Genomic DNA, 23,039 nt, shown 5'->3' on the forward strand with positions numbered 1-23,039 from the left:
ATGCACTAGTCCTCATGCGGCCCTCGGGGTCATTTGAGTTTGAGACCCCTGCTGTAAATGAACTAAACTAACATACTGTAAGTCAGACTTAAGCAAATCAAAGAGGTTAAAAACCAACAAGCTAATAAAAATATGTTGCCACCTAAATCATGAGGATGCAAGACTGTACTCGAGACAAACTTTCCGCTTCAGCAATATCTGCATTCTCAAAAGGAAAATATTTGGATCATTGTATATGCAAGTCAGAACTCAACACAAGGAAAATTCTCCTTTAAATATGCTAATACAAGATGGATTCTTACTTACAGTCCCAATCTACTGATTATATATAACAGGGCACACAAGAGGAGCTGCAAACCTCAAAGATCCCACCATTCATGAAAGTTGGGTTGTAATTTAAACTTTTAGAATTTTGCTTAGAAGCAAGATCTTGCATACCAGAATTACATACAAGACAATACACTGCACCTTTACTAATAAGAATGCTCAAACTACAGAGATCAAATATCTATCATAAACAGGCAGATTTCAAAATGAAGGCACCAAATGTCACTGTTAATCTTAGATAAGTAATCATAATAAAATTTTAGAATGATTACTTGTTTAGGACAACCATTTTATGCATTAAACACAGCTTAGTAAGAGATGTAGAGGAGCCATTTGAAACGTAAAAAAAATACCAAAACCAATCATCAGTAACTCAGGCATGTTGCTCTTCCTGCCTCTGCACAACTTCCCATTTACCTGAGCTCCACAGGAGGCACTACATAGATGATTAGCTCTTCTTGTTGACTATCTATATAAACTTGTAAACCGCCAACACTGTACTATGTGCAGAAGTCCTTAAATAACGCACTGGAACAGGAGACAGAAAACATTGGGGACTGCATTCAAAAGATGATGCACCTTTACCTAGCAGAGTGCAACAGGGCCTAGTGCCATTAAAAACATCCTTTTATCCCCCACTCCCACCCCTGAACTGGTTTCAAAACCTTTGCAGAATTCTTACTAGGTTAGAGTATGACAGGAACACTCTTATTTTAAAATAATACTGGCAAGAAGATGGACAGCCCCGATAAGCCCAACGTCTAAGGGTGCCCCGAAAAACAAATACAAAACATAACATTGAAGCATGTCTCTAGTCTAGATAGAACATTGTTTACTAAGCGCTTTCAAGTATGGAAGCATCCTCTGACAAATGTTTTTTGAAATGACATCCAATTGTGTTAAATTGGATGTCACAAGCTTTCCTGAAAGCAAATGTTGCTTGAACTAAAGTTATTGGAGCTGCATACAAAGAGGTTTTCTTTATACACTCGTTTTCATTTAATTTTCAGAATACACATGCGGTTTGCTGTCGAGGCTGAAGAAGCTTGTGACTTTTGTTGACAGGTCTTGTTTTCACTTGCTTTAAATAAAATTATTTTCCAATTATGTTGCAGGTTCTTGAAGCACTTTGTTTCGCTTGTATCCAACCCTATACCAGCTCACTTCACTTTTACAGCACCCAGTGGATTGTGTTGCATATCACAACTCAAAATAAACAGGAACTCTCTATTTCTAACCTATATGGGAAAGAGCTGAGGCAGCAAGGATAATAATTTATGGTATACATTTGTCACGGTGTTAAATTTCAGTTAAGGTGTACATGAAAATAAATATTTCTGTGCTCAGTTTGCTACAAGGTTAACATTGCAATGTGTCTTTAAGGAAGAGAAAGCAAAAACATGCTCGCTTTAAAGATACTGGGCAGTGTTAGAACAGCTTTGCTCTGCTATGTATGAACATCTGGGCTGCACCATAGCCACAGAAAGGGGCAAGAGAAGGCTTCACAGGTGTCGAAACACAATCCTGCTGCTATCCAAGCACACCCACATGGTGGACATTTTCTGCCCTTTCATCCAAGGAACAGCTCCTGGAGGAGCCAAATGCCTCTGATTGGTATGACAGCCAAAGAACTGAAGAGGTATCTAGAAACAACCAACAAAGATGCTTGAGTTGGTACGAGAAAATATCTGAATGCAATGATTGATCAAAGTCTGACTGAGAGTAGAGCAACAGAAGGAAACCCCTTTGGGTCCAGACAGTAGAAGTAATCATATTTAGTCAAAGTTATGACAATTGCTTCTGATCCATCTGCACTGTAGCATGCTTCCTTTTTGCCTATGTGCAGAGAAGAAAGTATTAGAGAACTGTGTTTCAAGGTTGGTACCTATTAAGGCTAAAACATGGCTCCTTAATATGTTTTCTATGGCAAATCAATGTTGAAACAAGCAGTTACTGGTGTCTTTTGGAGTCAATTCCCAACAAGATTAGTTGCAAGAAGGCTCATCCCTATCTGTCATTTTCTGTGCTTTTGTAAAATTAAGCCTGCAGATGTTCAAGTCACAATATTCCAGTGTAGAATGTTTATTGTATCTCTAGGGGGTGGGGAAATTTTAGTGTATGTCTGTCCTTGAATTACAAACCAAGCTAACTAGTTGAGACAGGATCACATGGTCTGTGTTTTCCATATTGTCCTCCTAGAGGATCGACAATGTGTGATCCCATATCCTAAAATGTAAAATCCATAGCACAGGTCAAGCCAGACAATGTATCACATTTATTACTAGACGACCCTATCAATGAAGGATAAGCAAAGAAGAAAATAAAACTACTTCAGGCTCTATCCTCGTTCTCAACTACATGGTCCTGCAGTGTAAATAATAATAATAATAATAGGAGATATACCTATCTGCTAGAACTGGAAGGGACCTTGAAAGGTCATTGAGTCCAGCCTCCTGCCTTCACTAGCAGGACCAAGTACTGATTTTTGCCCCAGATCCCTAAGTGCCCCCCTCAAGGATTGAACTCACAACCCTAGGTTTAGCAGGCCAATGCTCGAACCACTGAGCTGTCCCACCCCCCAGTGCTTTTAAAAAAACTAGAACTCCTGCATTTGCAAGCACAACAGCTGATTTCACAAAATCAGAATATAAAAAGAAAGTATCTAGATGTTTTTAAAAACATGAATCTTGCTAAATATTGTTCCACACATTTTAAACAAGTAACTTCCATTATGTTATAGCCAACAATTAGATAATACTGATTATATATTTGATAGTCACTGGATATAGGCTAATTCTGACCTAATTCTGATGAAGAAACATTACTCTCCTAAATCAAAACCCTATAGAATACAACATAGGTTTAAAATCCTGATGTATTTAACTAAAATTAACAAATAAAACAGATCATAACCATGACTTTTTTTTTTTAATGAGCTCAGAAACTTATATCAAACTCTAATACCTACTACAGGCCTGCCACCTTATCCAAGGTCTCATTTTTTACATGGCAGTACAGAGAAACCTTAGTCCTTGTTTTTATTTGTCACAAATATAGGAAGGCAGAGTGTGTACAAGAGAGAGACAATGAGAATACAGGGAAAGAGTGAAATAGCTACTGAAGCTGTGCTATTAATAGAACTAACATATTTGAGCTATCCTGCTTCAGGATGTACCCTAACCTTCAATATCAGATTACATAACAGATATTCAATGACAAAGAAAATAAATCCTAGGAAAGTCACGTACCTCTCCTACTCCACCTTCAGTTTAACTGGGACACGAAATTTCAAAGCAATCCCATTCCCACTGTTTCAAAGCCAGCTCTATAACCTACTAATAATGCCCTAAACTGGAGACTCAAGGCCAATAGCAATTCCTAGTCTATGTCTAGAACACCCAGTAAAATATAAGTAATTTACTTTATAAGCCATTAGCATCAATTTGCTAAGAAAATTAGCAATCAAATCTCTAATACAAATCACTTCTGAAAGATAGCAATGGCAGGGGCTTAAAGGAAAAGCACCTAGAGATAGAGATACATTACAGAACTTTGAGGTATTATCAGCATATTAGGGATTTGTTGTTTTGTTAAAATAATTTTCCTATTGCAGTGTGGCCTCTATTAATCTTATGCACATAACAGGAACACCAATATTAACTGTTTAGAATTTGCTGTTTTTAGTATATTGCTGCTTGAGATAGAATCATTTATGCCTAAAGCTATGAATAGGTCACGGATTCTGTGATTTTACGTGATGTCCATGACTTCAGCCCCAGGCAGTGGGGCTCCCATGATTTATTGCTTATTGCCTGCATCCTGCCCGTCACTTGTACTAAAAAGCCCTGCGACAAAATCTTAGCTTTACTTATGCCTCATTTACCTTTTTAGCACCACAAATTTCAACTACATCTAAAAAAAGGAAAATGAGGTGCTTAGCAGCACTTACACAGGCCAATTTTTATGCTATTTGATATTTAAAATGCACCACGACCCACATTAGCATTTCACTGTTACAAAGTGTGTACCAGTTTTTATTCTATTCTTCTCATGAAAACCCAAACATGCCTCCATGCACCCTTAGGGCAAGAGCAAATGGGACAAATGCCCAGGTTTGTTTTGTTTTGTTGGGGCGGGGGGGAAATCACAACGTCCGGGGCAGAGCGGGACTTATGGTCACCCTAATGCTCATATGCTATTTTTCTCCACTAACTCCTGCCTCTTTCCATGCACCTGCTTGATAGTGCTCATTTAATGAACAGCTATTCAGTATTTGTTTTCTTCTCATTGTTCAATGAGTGCCACCGGGCCTTATTTACTGCACACTATTCCAACTCTGCTCTGAAGACAGAATTGTTCATTTTCTTATGATACGTATCACTATCGTATGAATGCTTCACAAACGTTAATTTATTTTCACAACACGCTTGTGAGATGAGGGGGCATTATCCCCATTTTACAGATGGGGAACTGAGGCGCAGAGATTTAGGTCCACAGTATCCACAAACTTTTGATGCCAAATGTATGGCACACAAGACCTGATTTTCAGAATATTTAGCATAAAGGTATGTTTACTCTACTAGCACAGACACTTACTACAGCAACAGAAGAGGTTTTTCCATTGCTGCAGTAAATCCACCTAGGCTGAGGAAGTGGGGGTTAGATCAACCTAATTAGTGCCCAGAGCACAACATTCTTCACAGACCTGAGTGGTGTAGTTAGGTCAACCTACGTTTTAGGTATAGACCAGACTTTATATAGCACTTTATATATTCCAATCACAGCTCCCGTGACTTCAGTTGCCCCTGAGTGCACTCAGCACTTCTGCAAATGAAACTCTAGGGTAGCAATTTGAGTGCCCAGAAAATGAGGAACACACTATTGACCACTTAGGAAAGGTTTCATTTAAATGAATTGCCCAGCATCACATAGGAACTCCATGGCACAGGCAGGGATAAAATCCAGCTCTCCAACGCAGCATTTAACTGCCTTAATCATGACACCACCCTTCCTCTTCCTGAAACCCCCCGTCTCATTTACTACACACTTTCCAATTTCTGCAACAAACCAGGTGGAGTTCCTAGAGACAACAGTCTGATTCGTCCCCAGTGCAGGTATGTCCTCTGCACTGAATGAGGCAGGTGCCTTGTATTAAAAACAGTAGGTAAAAAAACTGTAATTAAAGAATTACTGAATATCAGTCAGGAGACACTACTTTGCTGTCTTCAGATAATTAACCGAAACAAAGTTTATAATGTTTATGAAGAAAGACTCAGACCAACAATATCTCACCTCTCTACTGTAACGGGAAGGTTTAAGAAGAGATAATTTAACAGCATGAGTTTGGTGGAAGAAGAATTCATGTGGGATTGGTGCTCCAATTTCCTGTGTAATGCTGACAGTTTGTCAATTTAAAATTCCTATCATGCAATATGAGAAATTTTATAGTCCCTATTCCAACAATACTTATAACTCAAATGTAACTTATCAAAATTGTAGATATTTTCATTTTTTAGTGTAATGGTATACAAATTAGGGTATTGTTTAAATCTGTTCATAATCTTAAAAATAATTATATACATGCTTCCAAAATCCCTAGAGTTCTGCTATTTTAAGGTAAGGAACTTCACGTAACACTTAACCAGAAAGCAAGCAAGGCAAAAATTCTGACAAATTACTGTAATCATCACTAATGTATAATTTTAATATCTATTAAATGGACATACAAAAAGCAAATCAAAGATGCATTGTGCTTGAATCCTTCCATACAATTCTATAGTACACATTTCTAAATTAAAGAACAAAATAAATCTTCAGTAAGAGACTCTTTCTTCTACTGAAGAATATAAGAAACCATTACATTAAAATGTTATGCCCTAGACTTACAATTTTCCATGATAACCCACTTTAAACAGCATACTACTATATACACCATTCAACACTGAAGTGAGAAAAATGTTCTTTGTGCCTCTACTTTAACAGAGACACGCTAGGAAATATTTCAGTGGAAAACAATTTTAATCAAACAGTAAAAATCTTAAAGTTAAGAAATTTTATGCTTTAATTTTTAAGCTTACAATGGTTCATATGCACAGCTATCAATTACAAACTTGCGTACACACCGTGCTCTTGCTGAACAGCTAGAAACAGCATATCAAGCCACACGGTGTCATCCTTCACGGTACATCATTCATCTTAATGCCTCCATTGATCAAAATTCTACCTTGATGTTTCAAGATATCTAACCTTCAACCTGCCTGGACTTACGATAAAACAGAAGTTAGCTTCCTTGTAGCTGCCTACTGGACACTTGGATCTCACCAAACACAGACATTTATCAGAGGGACAGGAAAACTGTTTCACCACACAATCATCATTAGCTGGGAGTTTCACGCATGAGTCTTTTCACTGATGGTCTCTGACCTGGAGTATACTGTAGGTACATCTTCCTTTAAGCTCAGTAACCTTCCAGATACAATGAAGTGTTGTTGTTGGTTTGGTTTTTGGTTTTTTTGTATGTTTGTTGTTGGGGGGGGCAGAGGGGTTGCCACAGAAACTTTTACCTCCAGAATGTTCAATTCAGATTAATTGAAACCAAACTACCAATATGCTAAAGGATGCTCTGTTTCGAAGAATGGTAATATTTGTTTATGTAGTTTACTTACACAGAACGATTCTCAGAGTACATACATTCAAGGATGCCCACTGGCCTTGGTACCTCGTCCAACTATGTCACAATACTCAATGTGTTATACAGAAAGGAAATATTTGCTTAAAAATGCAAATGCCACACAGAGCAATAAATTGCTGATAAGCACATGCACAAGCAAAATTTGAGTACTTGTGCTTGCAATTATGTTCACAAACAGCTTCCTAGCTCAGATGATAGTAGGACAGGCCTTCAGTGTTTCATCTACTCCAGGTCTAGAAATATTTCCTTAACACACCTACTCATTTGAGAAAAATACATACTGGGCTAGCAATAAAGAAAAATTTGCCCTTGCTCCTATTTGTATGCAGAAACCAAAATACTTCAGACGTTACACACAGAGAATATTCAGCTAACATTCTGCACTTGCAACAATACTCTATAGAAAATTTTCAGGTTAGAAACATTCACCACAAAATCAATTTATTTAGACTGATGTCACAGTTTATCTTGGAAAAAAAAAAGTCTGAAGTGTGAAAGCTGACATGAATGAAGCCCTGCTTGAGGAAGAGGGTAACCTGACTGTTTTTCAAAGAGTCATTGTGATTTAACATATCTAAGTCTGTTTGAAAATTGTTGACAGTGCCCTCTGACAGAGGCAGGATATACCATCAGATCAATCTGATCCAATATGGGACTGAGCCTGACATAATAAAAGGAAACAAATCTCATTTACAGAGGGCTTTTTGTTGGAGTTCAAATATAAACATGCTACTGTGAATCTCTAGTCAGCAGCAAGCTAAGAAGGCCATTTTAAACAATACCAACGAACAGTCTTTAAATATTTTAAAACATCTTTGTAGTTGCTGTGTGATTTATCCCAAGAAATCTGCATAAATAAAAATATATATATATCTATAAAAGGTTACCCAAAAAAACATTGAAGCAAAGCTCACTTGGGAATTCCAGCGACCCCTCATGCAAATACTGTATTCCTTTCAAAACAGTTATATAAGGGGTGAGGGGAGCAAAGCCTATAAGGAGCAAGAAAAGGCTGCCAGGATGTATCCAGTTAAACTCAGACGGCTAAAAGCTGGGACTGGATAACAGAGGATGAATCACTCAATAAATTGCCCTGTTTTGTTCACTCCCTCTCTGAAGCATCTGGCACCAGCCATTGTTGGAAGTCAGGATATTGGGCTAGATGACCCATTGGTCTGACCCAGTATGGCTGTTACGTTCAGTTCTTTGCATATCTTGTAGCAAATTAAATTTTAAGAGATTTAACAACAAGATCATGTAAGTGTCAAGGGTTTTTTTACTCAACTTCACAATCTACTTTTGTACCAGCTATGGTCATGCTCAAGTATACATTTTTCACTGCATTTGGCTAAGAGCTATTTGGAAAGATTTGTCTGAAACTCTTTAATTGCTGGATTATCTTAATTTCATAATGCTACAGTTTCTATAGTCAACAACTAAGAAAATGTGCATGTAATTTCATATTAAAATAGAAAATGGAATCAAGAGTAAATGATGCCAAAATTATTTGTTACACAAATTCTAATACATTTAGGTAAGAGGAAACCAAATAATTATTGAAGACAAACACATATAAAGGGACTAATATTTTGTGACACGTGTTCACTTTACACACGTTCTGACTTCTTTTTCCTGGGGGACTTTGAAAGACTGAGATAGTGACTTCACATTAAGTATATTATTATTTAATTTATATTACCACAGAGCTTATGAGTCGAGGACCAGGACTCCAATGTGCTTGTTGCGAACAAATACATAACAAGATGACTGTCTTGGCCCAAAGAATTTACAATCTAAGGCTAACTCTTATCATGCTTGAAGCGCTACATCAAGACATTATCTTTCAACCAACAACCAAGTAGCACTCCCTTCACAAAAGTGTAAAATCTGAGTCACCTGAGAGAGGATATGTTATGAAGGAATTGCTTTAACCTCTTAGGATCCTACAATCACTCTTTAAGAGGCATTTTCTGCCCATTTTTCCCCCATCTCACCTTCTAGTTATTTATGTTACCCATATGCAATACTCACAGGACAATGAACATAAGATTTTATAAGTTCTCATCACAGAAGGCAACATTTTAAACTATAAACTTCAGACTAAATGTGCTAAAACAGCTGTTTAGCAAATACAAAACTCAGAATTTGATAACAAATGTTTGAGGAGCAAGCCATAAGGCATATTCCCAGGTTTCATGTATGAGTGCCTATAACTGGTGTGGGTCTTTTGGACACTAATGTGAAAGATTTAAACATTAATTTTTTTGCAAGTAGATAAAACCAAGATATCAACTGTGCTGGAAAGAAAATAACCTCTGCCTTGCTTGAGCTTACATAAACTGACTTATGAATCTTTAAAACAGGACAGTATCAAAAGGTTATTTGCGGAGATTCCATTCTTAAAAATGGAAGCACCTCTTTTTGTCATTTGTCAAATATAACATCCAAAACCACCTCCAACTAAAATACTAATATTTATATAGTCTTCTGTTTAAGCCTGAAAAATTATGCTGGAAACAATTTGGAAAACTGGTTAATATAAGCAGAGCTCTCACACCAACTACAGATAAATGTTTGGGTTTTTTAAACGGCAATTCCTTTCCAGGGGTACTGGAATAATTTTCTATACTTGGGGTGCTGAGAGCCACTGAATCAAGCTGTAAACCTTGTATATAATGGAAACCACTTCAAGCTAGGGAGTGCAGCAGCACCGGCAGCACTCCCAACACCCCTAGTTCCAGCATCTACGTTCCTTTCTGCCTGAAGCTGAAATTTTAATTATTGTTTCTGGTTTTTTACATGTCAATATGCTCTCTCCTCACATTGCATTTACACTAGAATTCTAAATATTTTGGTAGATACCAAATAAGCAGAAAACTAAATAAAGTAGGCAGGAAAATCCTACTGATGGAGGGGATTGCCCAGAGACAGGCAGTGGGGCCTGGGAGCAGCACACTGACAAGAAGCTGAATAGTATAGTCTTCCCCCAACCTCATTTCATTATTCCCCATTAACATCTCCCAGGTATATAAATATCTCCAACTCCTTTTTCCTAACAACCCTGAAGGAGGTGGGGCTGGGAAGGGAACATTACACTCAAGCCTACAAGCTGAGTAACTCCAGTCTCCACTCTGCCTGAGCCTTTTAGTGGGGAAACAAAGCTGGTCATAGGAGTACACTACTCTGCCCGATACACAGATATCCAAGCCATGGGCAGCCGGTGAACCGGCTGTTGGGGATGGCTGGCAGCTGGTCCCTCCCCTTCTACCCGAGGCCCCATCTCTCGCCTCCCTTTAGTCCCCTCTCCCGCAGGATCCCAGAGCACTCCTCCCCCACAACCTTAGTCCTGGGCCACCCGAGTGCCCCAAACCCCAGAGCTCTGGGCATGTCCCCAATCCCAGCTCCAGATCTCTGGACAGATCCCAGATCCCAAACCTCAGCCCTGAAGCTCCAGAAGGCATGGCTGCAGCACCGCCAGCCCCGGGCAGAAAAAAGATACCCATAAAAGTTAGATGCTGGAGTACAAACCTGGTACTGTACAACTGCCCAGGATTTCCAAGCAATGTGACCTGTCACTTCTTAAATAGCCTGTTTTCCAAGTAATATTCTCACAAAAAAATGTGCAACAATTTTCAGCATCTTTTTTTAAAAAAATGTAATTCACAGGCTGACTGGACAGTGTAAATTTAAAACAAATGCTTTCCACGGTACGTGAAGATAAAGATTCAATGAAAGACAGACACTTAAAAATAACTAATTTTGCTTAATAGAAGAAACTCTTTATAAATATATCTAAGTAAAAAACACTACCCCACCAAGTCGCCGTGAAATGTACTGTCATTTAAATTTAGCTTTTTGTAGTAAAGAAACAAATGGATCACTAGGTGAAAAGATACATTATCAAGTGTAACTTTTTCTACACAAGCATTTTTCATAAATATCTTGACTATACTTAATAGAACACCATACCTGAAAAATGCTACATGTGTCAGAATATCAAGAAAGGGGGACACTGAGGTGTCAAGCCATATACACTTGCCACAGAAATGAAAGATCTAGATGAACACTTTTAATAAACCTTTATAAGTGTTTTGCAAGAAGTGTTCTCTTTGTTATTGGATTAACTCCCAATAGCAAAGGTCTCATTAAAAGTAAAATTCATGGTGTGAAGGATACATTATTGTGAAGAACATTTGTAATGATCTGTATTATGAAGTGGTGCATAATGAATTACAATGAGGTTTCCAGCTCCATAAACTCTAAAACCTCATCAATTTAGTTAAAGTTATGACTGTGTCTGCTGCTACTTTTAGGAAAGTACAAGAAAATTGGTAAGCGTAAAGACTTAAAACTGTTAAATTTCTCAGATATCTAAGTTATGAATAATATAACATAGGCCATCAATGAGGCGGGATACTGTTCATTTTATATATGAACAGTAATAAAAATCATGTAATTTCAATTAAGGCTAATTCCGTCCTCTGATACAGGTGGGCAACTCATTTGATATCAAATGAGCATTGTGTAGGGGCAGAACTTTGTTCTTACTCTATTCTCTTACGTAGGATGCATTAACTTAAAATGAAATTCATGAGATTCACCCCAAAATGCACTTACCAATACTGCAAGATCTTTAGCTTCCAAGCCAAAAACGTTCTGCCGTTTCACTGTCAGCAAATCAAGATCTCTAAAGTCGTCATCGTCATCCTCAAGGAAATTAATGGATTCTGCTTTTGGAACCTTGTTTATTGAAGGAACTTCTTCCTCTTCAGATAATTCCTCTGACTCATCGCCCACTTTGTCAATGACTTTGCTGGGGAGTTCTTTTTCCTCTGGTTCTTCTTTTCTCCCCTCTCCTTTCATTCTTTGAACAGTAGATATCTTTTCTTTAAAATGAATTCCTCTTTCCTCCACCTCTTCATTGCTTACTAAGGAGCATGCATCTTCACACTGCCCTGTCCCCTCTGGGTGGCTTTTTCCTTCCAATGACTCATTCACAGACAATTGTTTCTGGGCTTTCTGAAGAAATCTAACCCGAGGTACCACTGCCAGGCCAAGGGAGCTAAAGCATGGGATTAAAAATAATAAAAAATTAATCTGAAACTGAAAATCATTCTACTAAGTTAGAAATTATCAGCAGGGGTCTGCGTTTAATTTTGATAATGTTTTTTGTTTAATGTATTTTGACTGTGGAGTACGTACAAACTAGAATCTCTTGATTTTTTTTTAATTTACACACACACATACACACACACACACACACACAGCAATGGAGAGTCAAACTGTTGGAAAAATGCAAGCCAACAAATACAGGGGAAAACAACTGGAAACCTAAGGAGCTCTTTAGAAGGGCAGTGCTGAGAAAACAGTACTCCCAAAAGAAACCCAGAGAGAGAGCAAATGGCAAATTAAATTACATTTACAATATAATATGATGGCATAAATGACAATGCAATTTAGTACTGCAGAGGGAAAAGATTCATGTCACACACCAAGGAAACAATGGTATTCATCATTGTTGAGGATCTACCTAAAATACTGTGCACAGTTCTATGTATCTTGGTACCAAAAAGACATGGAAGAAATTCAGAGAAGAGTAACAAAAATTATTAAGGCTAAAACTACACTAGAGACTTTACACACGTCCATACATGTGGTTGTGCCTTAATCCACCTATTGTGTGCATCTAAACCCCAGAAGCACGTATCCGAAGGCAAGTAGAGGACGAGTAACCTAGCATGTCAAAGGGGTGTAGGGAAATATGCGCTTTAGGCTATGATACAATATGTGCCAGTGTGTAGTGGGAAAAGGCATACCAACCTGAGTTTTAAGAGTCCACCCCATCCCCATTCCCACAATACAGTGAAGCCTTTCCTGCCTGACACTTACTTACACAATATTAAACTTTTCTATGAGAAAAATGCCTATAGTTGCCACAAGGAAATTATTTGATCACTAACTGTAACTTGGAAGATTTCTGGTTAAATAATCAGAGCCTATTACCAGAAACAGGTTAAAACCCGTAAAGGAAATGGAAAAGGTTAACAACAGAAATAGAGTATTCTAAGGCCCATGGCCAAATTTAAAACGAATAAAGAATTTTTATGCAGATTTTAATTTCTTTATAATCATTTCTAGTAACAGCTTTCTCGTGGTGAGAGCAGAACTTGCCAAATGCAAGATTCTCAGGAGCTGAATTAACCAAGGCAGTAGTTTTACTAGTTATTTCTGCTTTTTAAAGTAAAACCAAGTTTCCATTCCCCCAAGAAGGCCCCATTCTACATGGCTAATGAAGCATCTCTAACTTTAAGTTGCCCCATATTTTTTAAACTCAACCTGGACATGGTTCCTCTGATCTTCTATCCACCAGCACCCGCACTTATCTGTTCTACTCCTACAACCTAGGGCAATTCTGACCCTTCCGTACACAATCTGGAGTAGAATGCAGAGAAAGAGAAGTTACTTACCTCACTGTAAAAGATGGTTACTCAACTTTGTAACTGTTATTCTTCGAGATGTGTTGTTCATATCCATTCCAATTAGGTGTGCGCGCGCCGCATGCATGATCGTCGGAAGATTTTTACCCTAGCAACACTCGGTGGGTCGGCTGAGGTGCCCCCTGGAGTGGCACCCTTATGTCGCTGGATATATGCCCCTGCCGACCCAGCGCCCCCTCAGTTCTTTCTTGCCGGCTACTCCGACAGAGGGGAAGCAGGGCGGGTTTGGAATGGATATGAGCAACACATCTCGAAGAACAAAGGTGAGTAACTGTCTTTTCTTCTTCGAGTGCTTGCTCATATCGATTCCAATTAGGTGACTCCCAAGCCTTACTTAGGCGGTGCGGTCGGAGAGAAATGTCACGGAGTGAAGGACCACTGAACCAAATGCAGCATCACCCCTGGACTGCTGCACTATCGCATAGTGGGAGGCGAAGGTATGTACTGATGACCAAGTTGCTGCCCTACAGATCTCCTACAGGGAGCGCCCCTGGAGAGAGCAGAACACCTGGCACTTCCGATTCTTGCATGAGGTGAAGAGGTCAACGTGGGGAAATCCCCACTTCCACAAAACAGAACGGATAACATCTGGACGAATCGACCACTCGTGAACCAGAAAGGATCTGCTGAGGTGTTCTGCCAAGGTGTTCTGGACTCCTGGGAGAAACAACGCCACCAGGTGGATCAAGTGCGCTAGGAAGAATTCCCACAATTTGATGGCCTCCCGATAGAGGGGGGACGATCGCACTCCCCCTTGCTTGTTGATGTAAAACATGGCCATTGTGTTGTCCGTGAGGACTGCGACACAACGGCCCCGAAGGTGCTCGTGGAAAACCTGACACGCCAGGCAAACTGCTCTCAGTTCCCGTACACTGATGTGTAGGGTTCTCTCTCAAGAGGACCAAAGGCCTTGTGTACGAAGGTTCTTGAGGTGAGCGCCACAGCCCAGAGATGACACATCCATGGTCAGGACCAGGGAGGGCTGTGGTGCATGGAATGGCACTCCCCTGCATACTAAGCCGGGGTTCAGCCACCAAGCCAGGGAGGAGACGACCTCCGGTGAGCACTGTGTCCAAATCGTGCCGGCCTGGATGGTAGACTGATGCAAGCAAGGCCTGGAGTGGACAGAGGCATAGTCAGGCATGTTTGGTCACGAAGGTGCGTGATGCCATGTGGCCCAGAAAACCGAGACACGTGCGAAGTCGGGAAGTTCTGGAGCCTGAGGATAATGGCCACCATGGCCTGGAAGTGGGCTTGTGGAAGGCACGCACGGGCGAGATTTGAATCCAGGACTGCTCTGATGAAATCTATTCTTTGGGTCAGCTGCAAAGTGGACTTTTTGGCATTGAGCAGCAGGCCCAGCTGTCTGAACAGGCTCATGGTGAACCAAACATGAGATTGTACCTGGAGCTCAGAACAACCCCGAATGAGCCAGTCGTCGAGGTACGGAAACACTTGTATCCAATGTCAACAGAGGAAGGCAGCTACAACGGCTATGCAATTCGTAAAGACCCTTTGTGCTGTGGACAGGCCGAAGGGAAGTACAGTAAATTGGAAGTGCTGTTGGTTGACCACAAAGCAGAGGAAACACCTGGGTGGCAGGTAAATTGCTATGTGGAAGTGCGCATCCTTCATGTCGAGGGCGGCGTACCAGTCTCCAGGATCCAAGGAAGGAATAATGGTTCCCAGGGAAACCATACGGAACTTCAACTTTACCATGAATTTGTTGAGTCCACGCAGGTCCAGAATGGGCCATAGCCCCCCCTTTGCCTTGGGGATTAGGAAGTAACGGGAGTAAAACCCCCTGCCCCTTAGTTCTCTTGGAACCTCTTCTATCACTCCAAGAGCCAGGAGTGACTGGACCTCCTGCAGAAGGAGTTGCTCATGAGAAAGGTCCCTAAAGAAGGACGGGGAGGGAGGGTGGGAAGGGGGGAAATGAAACAAATTGCAGATGGTATCCACTTTCCACCGTGCGTAGGACCTAGCGGTCTGTTATGTGGGACCACGCAGGGAGGAAATAGGAGAGGCGGTTGGAGAAAGGTGGGAAAGGATCCTGTGAGGAGACTGGTGTTCCACCCTCGGGCGCACCTTCAAAAGTTTTGCTTGGGCCCCGCCAACGGTTGGGGCGGGGGGCTGATTCTGGCCCATCTGAGGGTAAGACCTCTCCTACCACCCCAGCCACATCTTCTGGAGAAGTCCTGTCTGGGCCAAGGGTTAGGGTAGGTGCGTTGCAGTTGGGGCTGGAAGGGCTTCCGCTGTGTCACTGGGGTATGCATGTCCAGTGAGCGCATGATGGCCCGGTTATCCTTTAGACTCTGAAGCCTAGAGACAGTCTTGTCTGAGAATAACCCCTGGCCATCGAAGGGCAGGTCCTGAATCGTTTGCTGCAGCGCCGGCGGAAGACCGGACACCTGCAGCCACAAGATGCAGCACATAGCTACGCCTGAAGCTACAGTCCTTGCCGCTGAGTCTGCTGCATCTATCGAAGCCTGCAAGGAGGTCCTGGCTACTTTCTTGCCCTCCTCTAGCAAGGTCCCAAACTCCTCCCTGCACTCCTGAGGAACCAGTTCCTTGAATTTCCCCATGGAGTTCCAGGCGCTGTAGTTATAACGGCTCAGGAGAGCCTGTTGGTTAGCCACCCAAAGTTGTAGAATGCCAGTGGAGTATACTTTGCGGCCGAATAAATCCAGGTGCAACGATGCTGGTTCTGGCGAGACCCAACTGAGAGTGCCAATTCAGGACAAATTGCTTAAAACAGGGCAGTTACAGCCCAAGTCTGGGGTTTTTTCACCTCTAAGGCAAACCAAACCAGCCAGACCAAGAGGACTTTGGTTTCACCCCACTGGCTAACCACAAGTCACACAAGCAATTCCCTTAGACACTCCAGTTTCCCAGTATCACCACCAGTGCCATTTGTCATGGGGATGAACGGTCATGAAAACCAACACCCCAGTAAAAGAAAAAAAGGTTCTCTCAATTCCAAAGAACCAAGCCCCAGACCCAGGTCAATATACAAATCAGATCTTACCCACAAATCACACTGCTGACAATCCTTTAGAATCTAAAATCTAAAGGTTTATTCATAAAAGGAAAAAGATATAGATGGGAGCTAGAATTGGTTAAATGGAATCAATTACATACAGTAATGGCAAAGTTCTTGGTTCAGGCTTTTAGCAGTGATAGAATAAACTGCAGGTTCAAATCCAGTCTCTGGAGTACAGTACATCCACAGCTGGGATGGGTCATTCAGTCCTTAGTGTAGAGCTTCCTTGTAGCAAAGTCCCTCCAGAGGTAAGAAGCAGGATTGAAGACAAGATGGAGATGAGGCATCAGCCTTTTTTAGTCTTTTCCAAGTGTAAGAACACCTCTTTGTTCTTACTGTGGAAAATTACAGCAAAATGGAGTCTGGAGTCAAGTTCCTGCATACTTTGCTGAGTTACAAGGCGTATCTGCCTTCTCTCAATGGGTCAATTGTATAGCTGATGATCCTTAATGGGCCATCAAGCAGGCTAGGCAGAGCTAACAGCAACTTGTCTGGGATGTTACCCAGAAGCATAGCATAAGTTTGAAATACAGACAGTATATAGCCAATATTCATAACTTCAACTACAAAAATGACACATGCATACAGACAGCATAATCATAACCAGCAACCTATAACCTGGTCTTAGACACCTCATTTGACCCCCTTTATACAAGACTTGGTGCCACTACAGGACTTTGGTTGCCACCATGTTCTATATGGTCCCAGGCGGAGTATTTCCTCTCAACCCCCTTCGCAGTGGGAGGGAAAGACGCCGGCGACTTCCAGATAGTATTAGCATTAGCCTGGATGGTCCAGATGAACGGCAAGGCTATGCGCGTGGGGGGCATCAGCAGACAAGATGTCCACCACCAGATCCTCTAGCTCCACCACCTACTCCACCTGGAGGTTCATGTTTTGTGCCACCCAACGCAGCAAGTCTTGGTGTGCACAGAGGTCTATAGGTGGTGGTCCAGAGGAGGTTGTGCCTGCAACTGCCTCATCAGGCGACGAAGAGGACGACAGCTCTGGGACTAATGGTTCCTGGGGTAAGTCTTGCTGGGGCAGGTCCGGCTGTCCCAGGTTCTCCATATTAGGAGCATGTGCCTGAGATAGTTGCAGGGCAGCAGACTCCACGTCCTCTGGTGGGGGGTGGCTACCCGTGGCCTCTGGGACTCGGGGTTCAGAATGAGCAGAACGAGAAGCCCTGGAGGGGACGCCTTGGGCCTGATGGTATGCCCAAGGGGTCCAGAAGGACCACTGCAGTGGTCCCTGAGCAGGATTCTGTCCCTCATCCTGCCATTGACCGTCTCCGTCCACATCCTGGTTATGGGCAGGTAGCCACTCTCCGCCTGGGATGACCTCGAGTTAGGGCAGGAAGGCCAAGGTGGGGCCGACCGGTTATGCTGTGTTGCACTATCCCGCATCGATGGACCACATTGTAAGGACGGAGATCGGCTCCGAGACCTGGATTGGTACCGCGACCTGACCTGGACCAACGATCATAGCAGTACCGGAAGGGAGATCTGGACACCGATGAAGATCTCCAGGCAGAATGGCACCGGGACCTACTCCGCAGAGATCAGTGCCGGGAGCTTGACCGGTACCGACCATACCGGGAAGGAGATCTTCTCAACGTGGAACGGTGCCATGAGTACGACTGGCGCTGAGATGATGATCTGTGCCAGGATTGCGAGCGGTGCCATGCACGGGACCAACGTCTAGAGCAGGACCGCGATCTGGAGTGGTGCCGAGACATCCCAGTCTGCAACGGAGGACTCATGATAGCGGGATTCCCCATCAATGGGACAGACCGCACCGGTGGTGCCAGAGGATGTAACGGCCCGGACTCAGTGAGGGTGATTAAATCGCAGGCCATAGAGAAGGTCTCCGGGGTAGACGGCAGACTGAGCTCGACTGCGGTGCACACCGGGGAGCTCATATGCACCAGACTCAACGGCACTTGCGGCACCAGAATCAACGGTGCCAGAGTTGGAGCCTTTGCAGGGCTGTCCGGTACAGGACGTTGCTCCAAGAGGGACACCGGCGGTGCCTGTGACTGGACAAAAGCAGCAGGTTGCTTGTGCTGCTTCTTAGACCACGGAGATAGCGAGTGGCACCAGGCCAGTCGCGGTGCCGGAGACATCCAGTGCCGGGAGTCTTTGCCGGTGCCAGATCTTTCTGGTGCCGGAGGTGCACTTCAGGCCGACGGTGCCGGGTCTCTGCTCGGGCTCGAGGCACCGGGCTAAGTGTCGCTTCCATGAGGATCTGCCTCAAACAAAAGCCCTGCTCCTTTTTTGTCCGCGGCTTGAATGCCTTACAGATGCAGCACTTATCTGTTTGATGGGATTCCCCCAGGCACTTCAGGCAGGAGTCGTGGGAGTCTCCCGTAGGCATGGGCTTAAGACAGGCCGAGCAAGGCTTGAAATCCGGAGACCCAGGCATGAGCCCCGGTACCGGGAAGGAGGGAGGGGAGAAACCCCCTTTCCTCCAACAACTATATACACTATCTACACAATTTACTATTAACTACAACCAGAAACTACTAACAACTATACTACAAAACGAACTAGAGAAAAACAAGTAAAGAGCTAGGGAAGTGGAGATCAGCTATGCCACGCTCCACAGTTCCAACGACCGTCACGGGCGGTAAGAAGGAACTGAGGGGGCGCTGGGTCGGCAGGGGCATATATCCGGCGCCATAAGAGCACCACTCCAGGGGGCGCCTCAGCCAACCCACCAAGTGTTGCTAGGGTAAAAATATTCTGACCATCGTGCATGTGGTGCACGCACACCTAATTGGAATTGATATGAGCAAGCACTCGAAGAAGAACTGGAATTCTTAGAGATGTGTGGTCCCTATCTGTATGCCATTGCAGGTATGTAAGTGCTCCACACGCCTGAGACCAGAGAATTTTTGCAAGCAGTTGGTCCACACCTGAGTCCAAGGGTGGGTGACATGCGCTGATTGCCACCAGGTAAACCCATATTGAACTAAGGGAAAGACCCACCTTGAGACTAAGGTTACATCTACACTACTGCGGGATCGACGCTGCGGTGATCAATGTACCACGGGTCAATTTAGCGGGTCTAGTGAAGACCTGGGAATGAGAGGAGTAAGCTAAGTCGACAGGAGAGCGTCTCCCGAGCTCAGTGTAGACACCACAGTAAATCAGCCTAAGCTATGTTGACTCCAACTACATTATTCATGTAGTTGGCGTTGCGTAACTTAAGTTGACTTACCACAGTAGGTAGATATAGCCTACGAAGATATTCCCGTTATTTTAGACTATCTGCTGTCTCTGGAGATATATTATTTTGTTGGGCCCAGAGACAGAACTGTTTCCACTTGGCTAGGTAACATTTTCCAGAAGTCTTTTTAAATATAAATAAATATATGGAGATATACCTATCTCATAGAACTGGAAGAGACCTTGAAAGGTCATCAAGTCCAGCCCCCTGCCTTCACTAGCAGGACCAAGCACTGATTTTGCCACAGAACCCTAAGTGGCCCCCTCAAGCACTGAACTCACAACCCTGGATTTAGCAGGCCAATGCTCAAACCACTGAGCTATCCCTCCTGCCTTTCTATTATTAAGAATGGTTTGCACAGCTTCAGAGCATGACGGTTCTAGACTTGATGCCCATCCAAATACCAAGCAGTGAGATGAAGCACCTCCAGGTTAGGATGCCTGAGTATGCCATATTCCTGGGTCAACAGGTGCAGTAATGGCCAAATGCTGACAGATGGATGGGATGACATTTGTAGGAGGCTTGGAAACCAGACAGTCTGGGCCATTTGGGAGTGATGAAGATGACTTGTTCCGTGTCCTGTCGAATCCTCAGTAGAAACCAAGGTAGTAGCAGGATGGGAGGGGAGGCACAGCTCAAGGCAGTAAGAAAGTATTGCCTCTGGAATGCTTCCTTTGAGCTACCCTGGAGTAGTATATTTTACATTTCCTCTTTGCCTGAGAGGCAAACAGGTTCCAATCGGGGGTTCCCCACTGAGTTAAAATGCTGTGCACCATGAATCATGCCACTCCCACTCCTGACAGATGGCAAAATGTCTGCTGCGACTGTCTGCCAATAAATTTTGGGTTCCTGGAGGGTACACTGTCAATAGGGTGATGTGGTTCTTGATACACCAGTGCCATAAAGTGACAGCTTCTATACACAGATTTTGTAGAATATGGTCATTAAATTTTGACATATCTACTGGTTTGGAGACAAGAATCAGGCCGAAGAGAAAAGGTTACAGCTGAGGCCAGGAGGTGGTAAGAAAGAACTGGGGAGGCTGTTGGTCAGCCCTGCCCCTTATACCTTCAGTGTTTGGCATAGGCCCAGGCGTGGACCTACAGACACTGCCTGCAAAAATTCTCTGGTCTAAGATGCATGAAGCACATATGCACCCATAGTGGAATACATATACAGACAAGCACTAGAAGAAAAATTGCTGTTTCAATGTCTTGCATCATCCATCAAACTCTCTCCACTTTTCCGTTTGAATCATTTTAAATTTCTCCTTAAAGCTTTCCTGAGCACCTTACCAATATAGAACCACAAGAAAAAGAGTTTTATCATTTAAGACACTTCTGTATATAAAGTATGTTATGATGGGTCACCATCATAAACCCTTCACAACAGTATTGCCTAGCTTTGGGGCTCAGGAACCCAACCAATCAACATGCACATTCATGCCCGTAGTGCACACAGAGGACAAACCAGCCAAAAAACACAATTACAAAAGTGTTCAGAAGTGAGAGTTTAATTTTCCAAGTGTATTGTAAGCTGGCGCGTCGGGGCTCAACCCTCCTGCTGGGCCGGAGGGGAGCCACACCGACTCGCTCCTTGTCCCCTCTACGTGGGAAGTCCAGACCCTCTGGAGCAGGGGGGCTGGATAACGGCAATCAGTCTCAATATAAGTCCAGTCCCTCTGGAGCAGGGGGGCTGGATAACGGCAATCAGTCTCAATGTGAGTCCAGGTCCCGACCCTCAGGCAGGGGCCGCACAAGGCACACAGTCACTAAGTATACGCCCCGGCCCTCAGTTAGGGCGGGCAACCGGACAGCAGTCCTTGGGCTCAGACCTCTGGAGCAGGGGCTGAGCAACAGCAAAGTCAATATTGGCTCAGGCCTCTGGATCAGGGGCTGAGCAACAGCAGAGTCAATATAGGCTCAGGCCTCTGGAGCATGTGCCGAGCAACAGCAGAGTCAATATAGGCTCAGGCCTCTGGAGCAGGGGCCGAGCAACAGCAGAGTCAATATAGGCTCAGGCCTCTGGAGCAGGGGCCGAGCAACAGCAGAGTCAATATAGGCTCAGGCCTCTGGAGCAGGGGCTGAGCAACAGCAGAGTCAATATAGGCTCAGGCCTCTGGAGCAGGGGCTGAGCAACAGCAGAGTCAATATAGGCTCAGGCCTCTGGAGCAGGGGCTGAGCAACAGCAGAGTCAATATAGGCTCAGGCCTCTGGAGCAGGGGCTGAGCAACAGCAGAGTCAATATAGGCTCAGGCCTCTGGAGCAGGGGCTGAGCAACAGCAAAGTCAATATAGGCTCAGGCCTCTGGAGCAGGGGCTGAGCAACAGCAGAGTCAATATAGGCTCAGGCCTCTGGAGCAGGGGCTGAGCAACAGCAGAGTCAATATAGGCTCAGATGCCTGAGCGCTGAGGTGAGGGGGAAACTGCCACCCGCGAGTGGGGTGGCAGGGGGAACACAGGCCCTCCCACTCCACTGTGTTCCAGCCCGGGGCCCTATTAGCGGCTCTCACAGCCGCTGGTCAGTGGGGTCCTGACCGCAACACACTGACATGGGGACCTCAGTGTCCGTAGCCTGACAGGGGTCGGCTATCCCCGGGCTACACTCCATATCCCCCTCGGGGCCTACCTGCACACTTGGATCAGGTTCGGGCCAGTCAAAGGTCCTCGGCTCCTCCGGGTCCGGGCTTGGGGGGAGGTCGGGTAGTGCCTCCGGAAAGTCCGGCCAGGCTTGCTCCGGCGGTTCTTCCGGGAAGCAGGGCCGGGAAAGCCCCGGCGGCTCCTCTTCGGGGGGGGCGCAGGGGCGGTCCGGCGGGTGGTCCCAGTACCTGTCACGGGGCGGCTCGGGCGGCTCCTCCTCCTCGTAGTGGGCGCGGGGAAGCGGAGGCCAGTCTGGGCAGCTGCCTTGGTTCCTAGAAGGCTCCCGGTCAGGAGCTCCCGCCGGCACGTCTGCTCCCGGCAGCTGCTGGCTCCTGACTGAGCTCTGGCGTCTTCCTTTTATACTTCCTGTCCCGCCCCTTGACTTCCGGGGGGCGGGGACAGGAAGTGGTGTCTCAGCCCACTTGGGCGTCTGGCAAGGAGCTCCCTCTGCTGGGCCGGAGGGGAGCCACACCGACTCGCTACACACTCCCCCCCTCAAGTCTGGCTCCCGCCGAACGGGGCCAGACCCTTCCATTCCCCCAATACGGGACATAAAGTCGGCGTTCGCATGGTCCTTGCCAGCCCGGTGCAGAATAGTGAACGCATACGGCT

The 23,039-nt window shown here is 44.3% G+C and overlaps 1 protein-coding gene across 1 annotated transcript in view; it reads right to left on the reverse strand.

Annotated features, from left to right (window-relative positions):
• DDX10 (DEAD-box helicase 10) overlaps nt 1–23,039 on the reverse strand; it is a 334,053-nt gene that overhangs the window by 226,343 nt on the left and 84,671 nt on the right. The window contains exon 13 of the mRNA XM_045018285.1: nt 11,636–12,080. Within this exon, the coding sequence (XP_044874220.1) occupies nt 11,636–12,080 (445 nt within the window). The remainder of the gene's footprint in view (nt 1–11,635; nt 12,081–23,039) is intronic.

The sequence above is a fragment of the Mauremys mutica genome, chromosome 1 (genome assembly GCF_020497125.1).
Source record: "Mauremys mutica isolate MM-2020 ecotype Southern chromosome 1, ASM2049712v1, whole genome shotgun sequence".
Classification (NCBI taxonomy): domain Eukaryota; kingdom Metazoa; phylum Chordata; order Testudines; family Geoemydidae; genus Mauremys; species Mauremys mutica.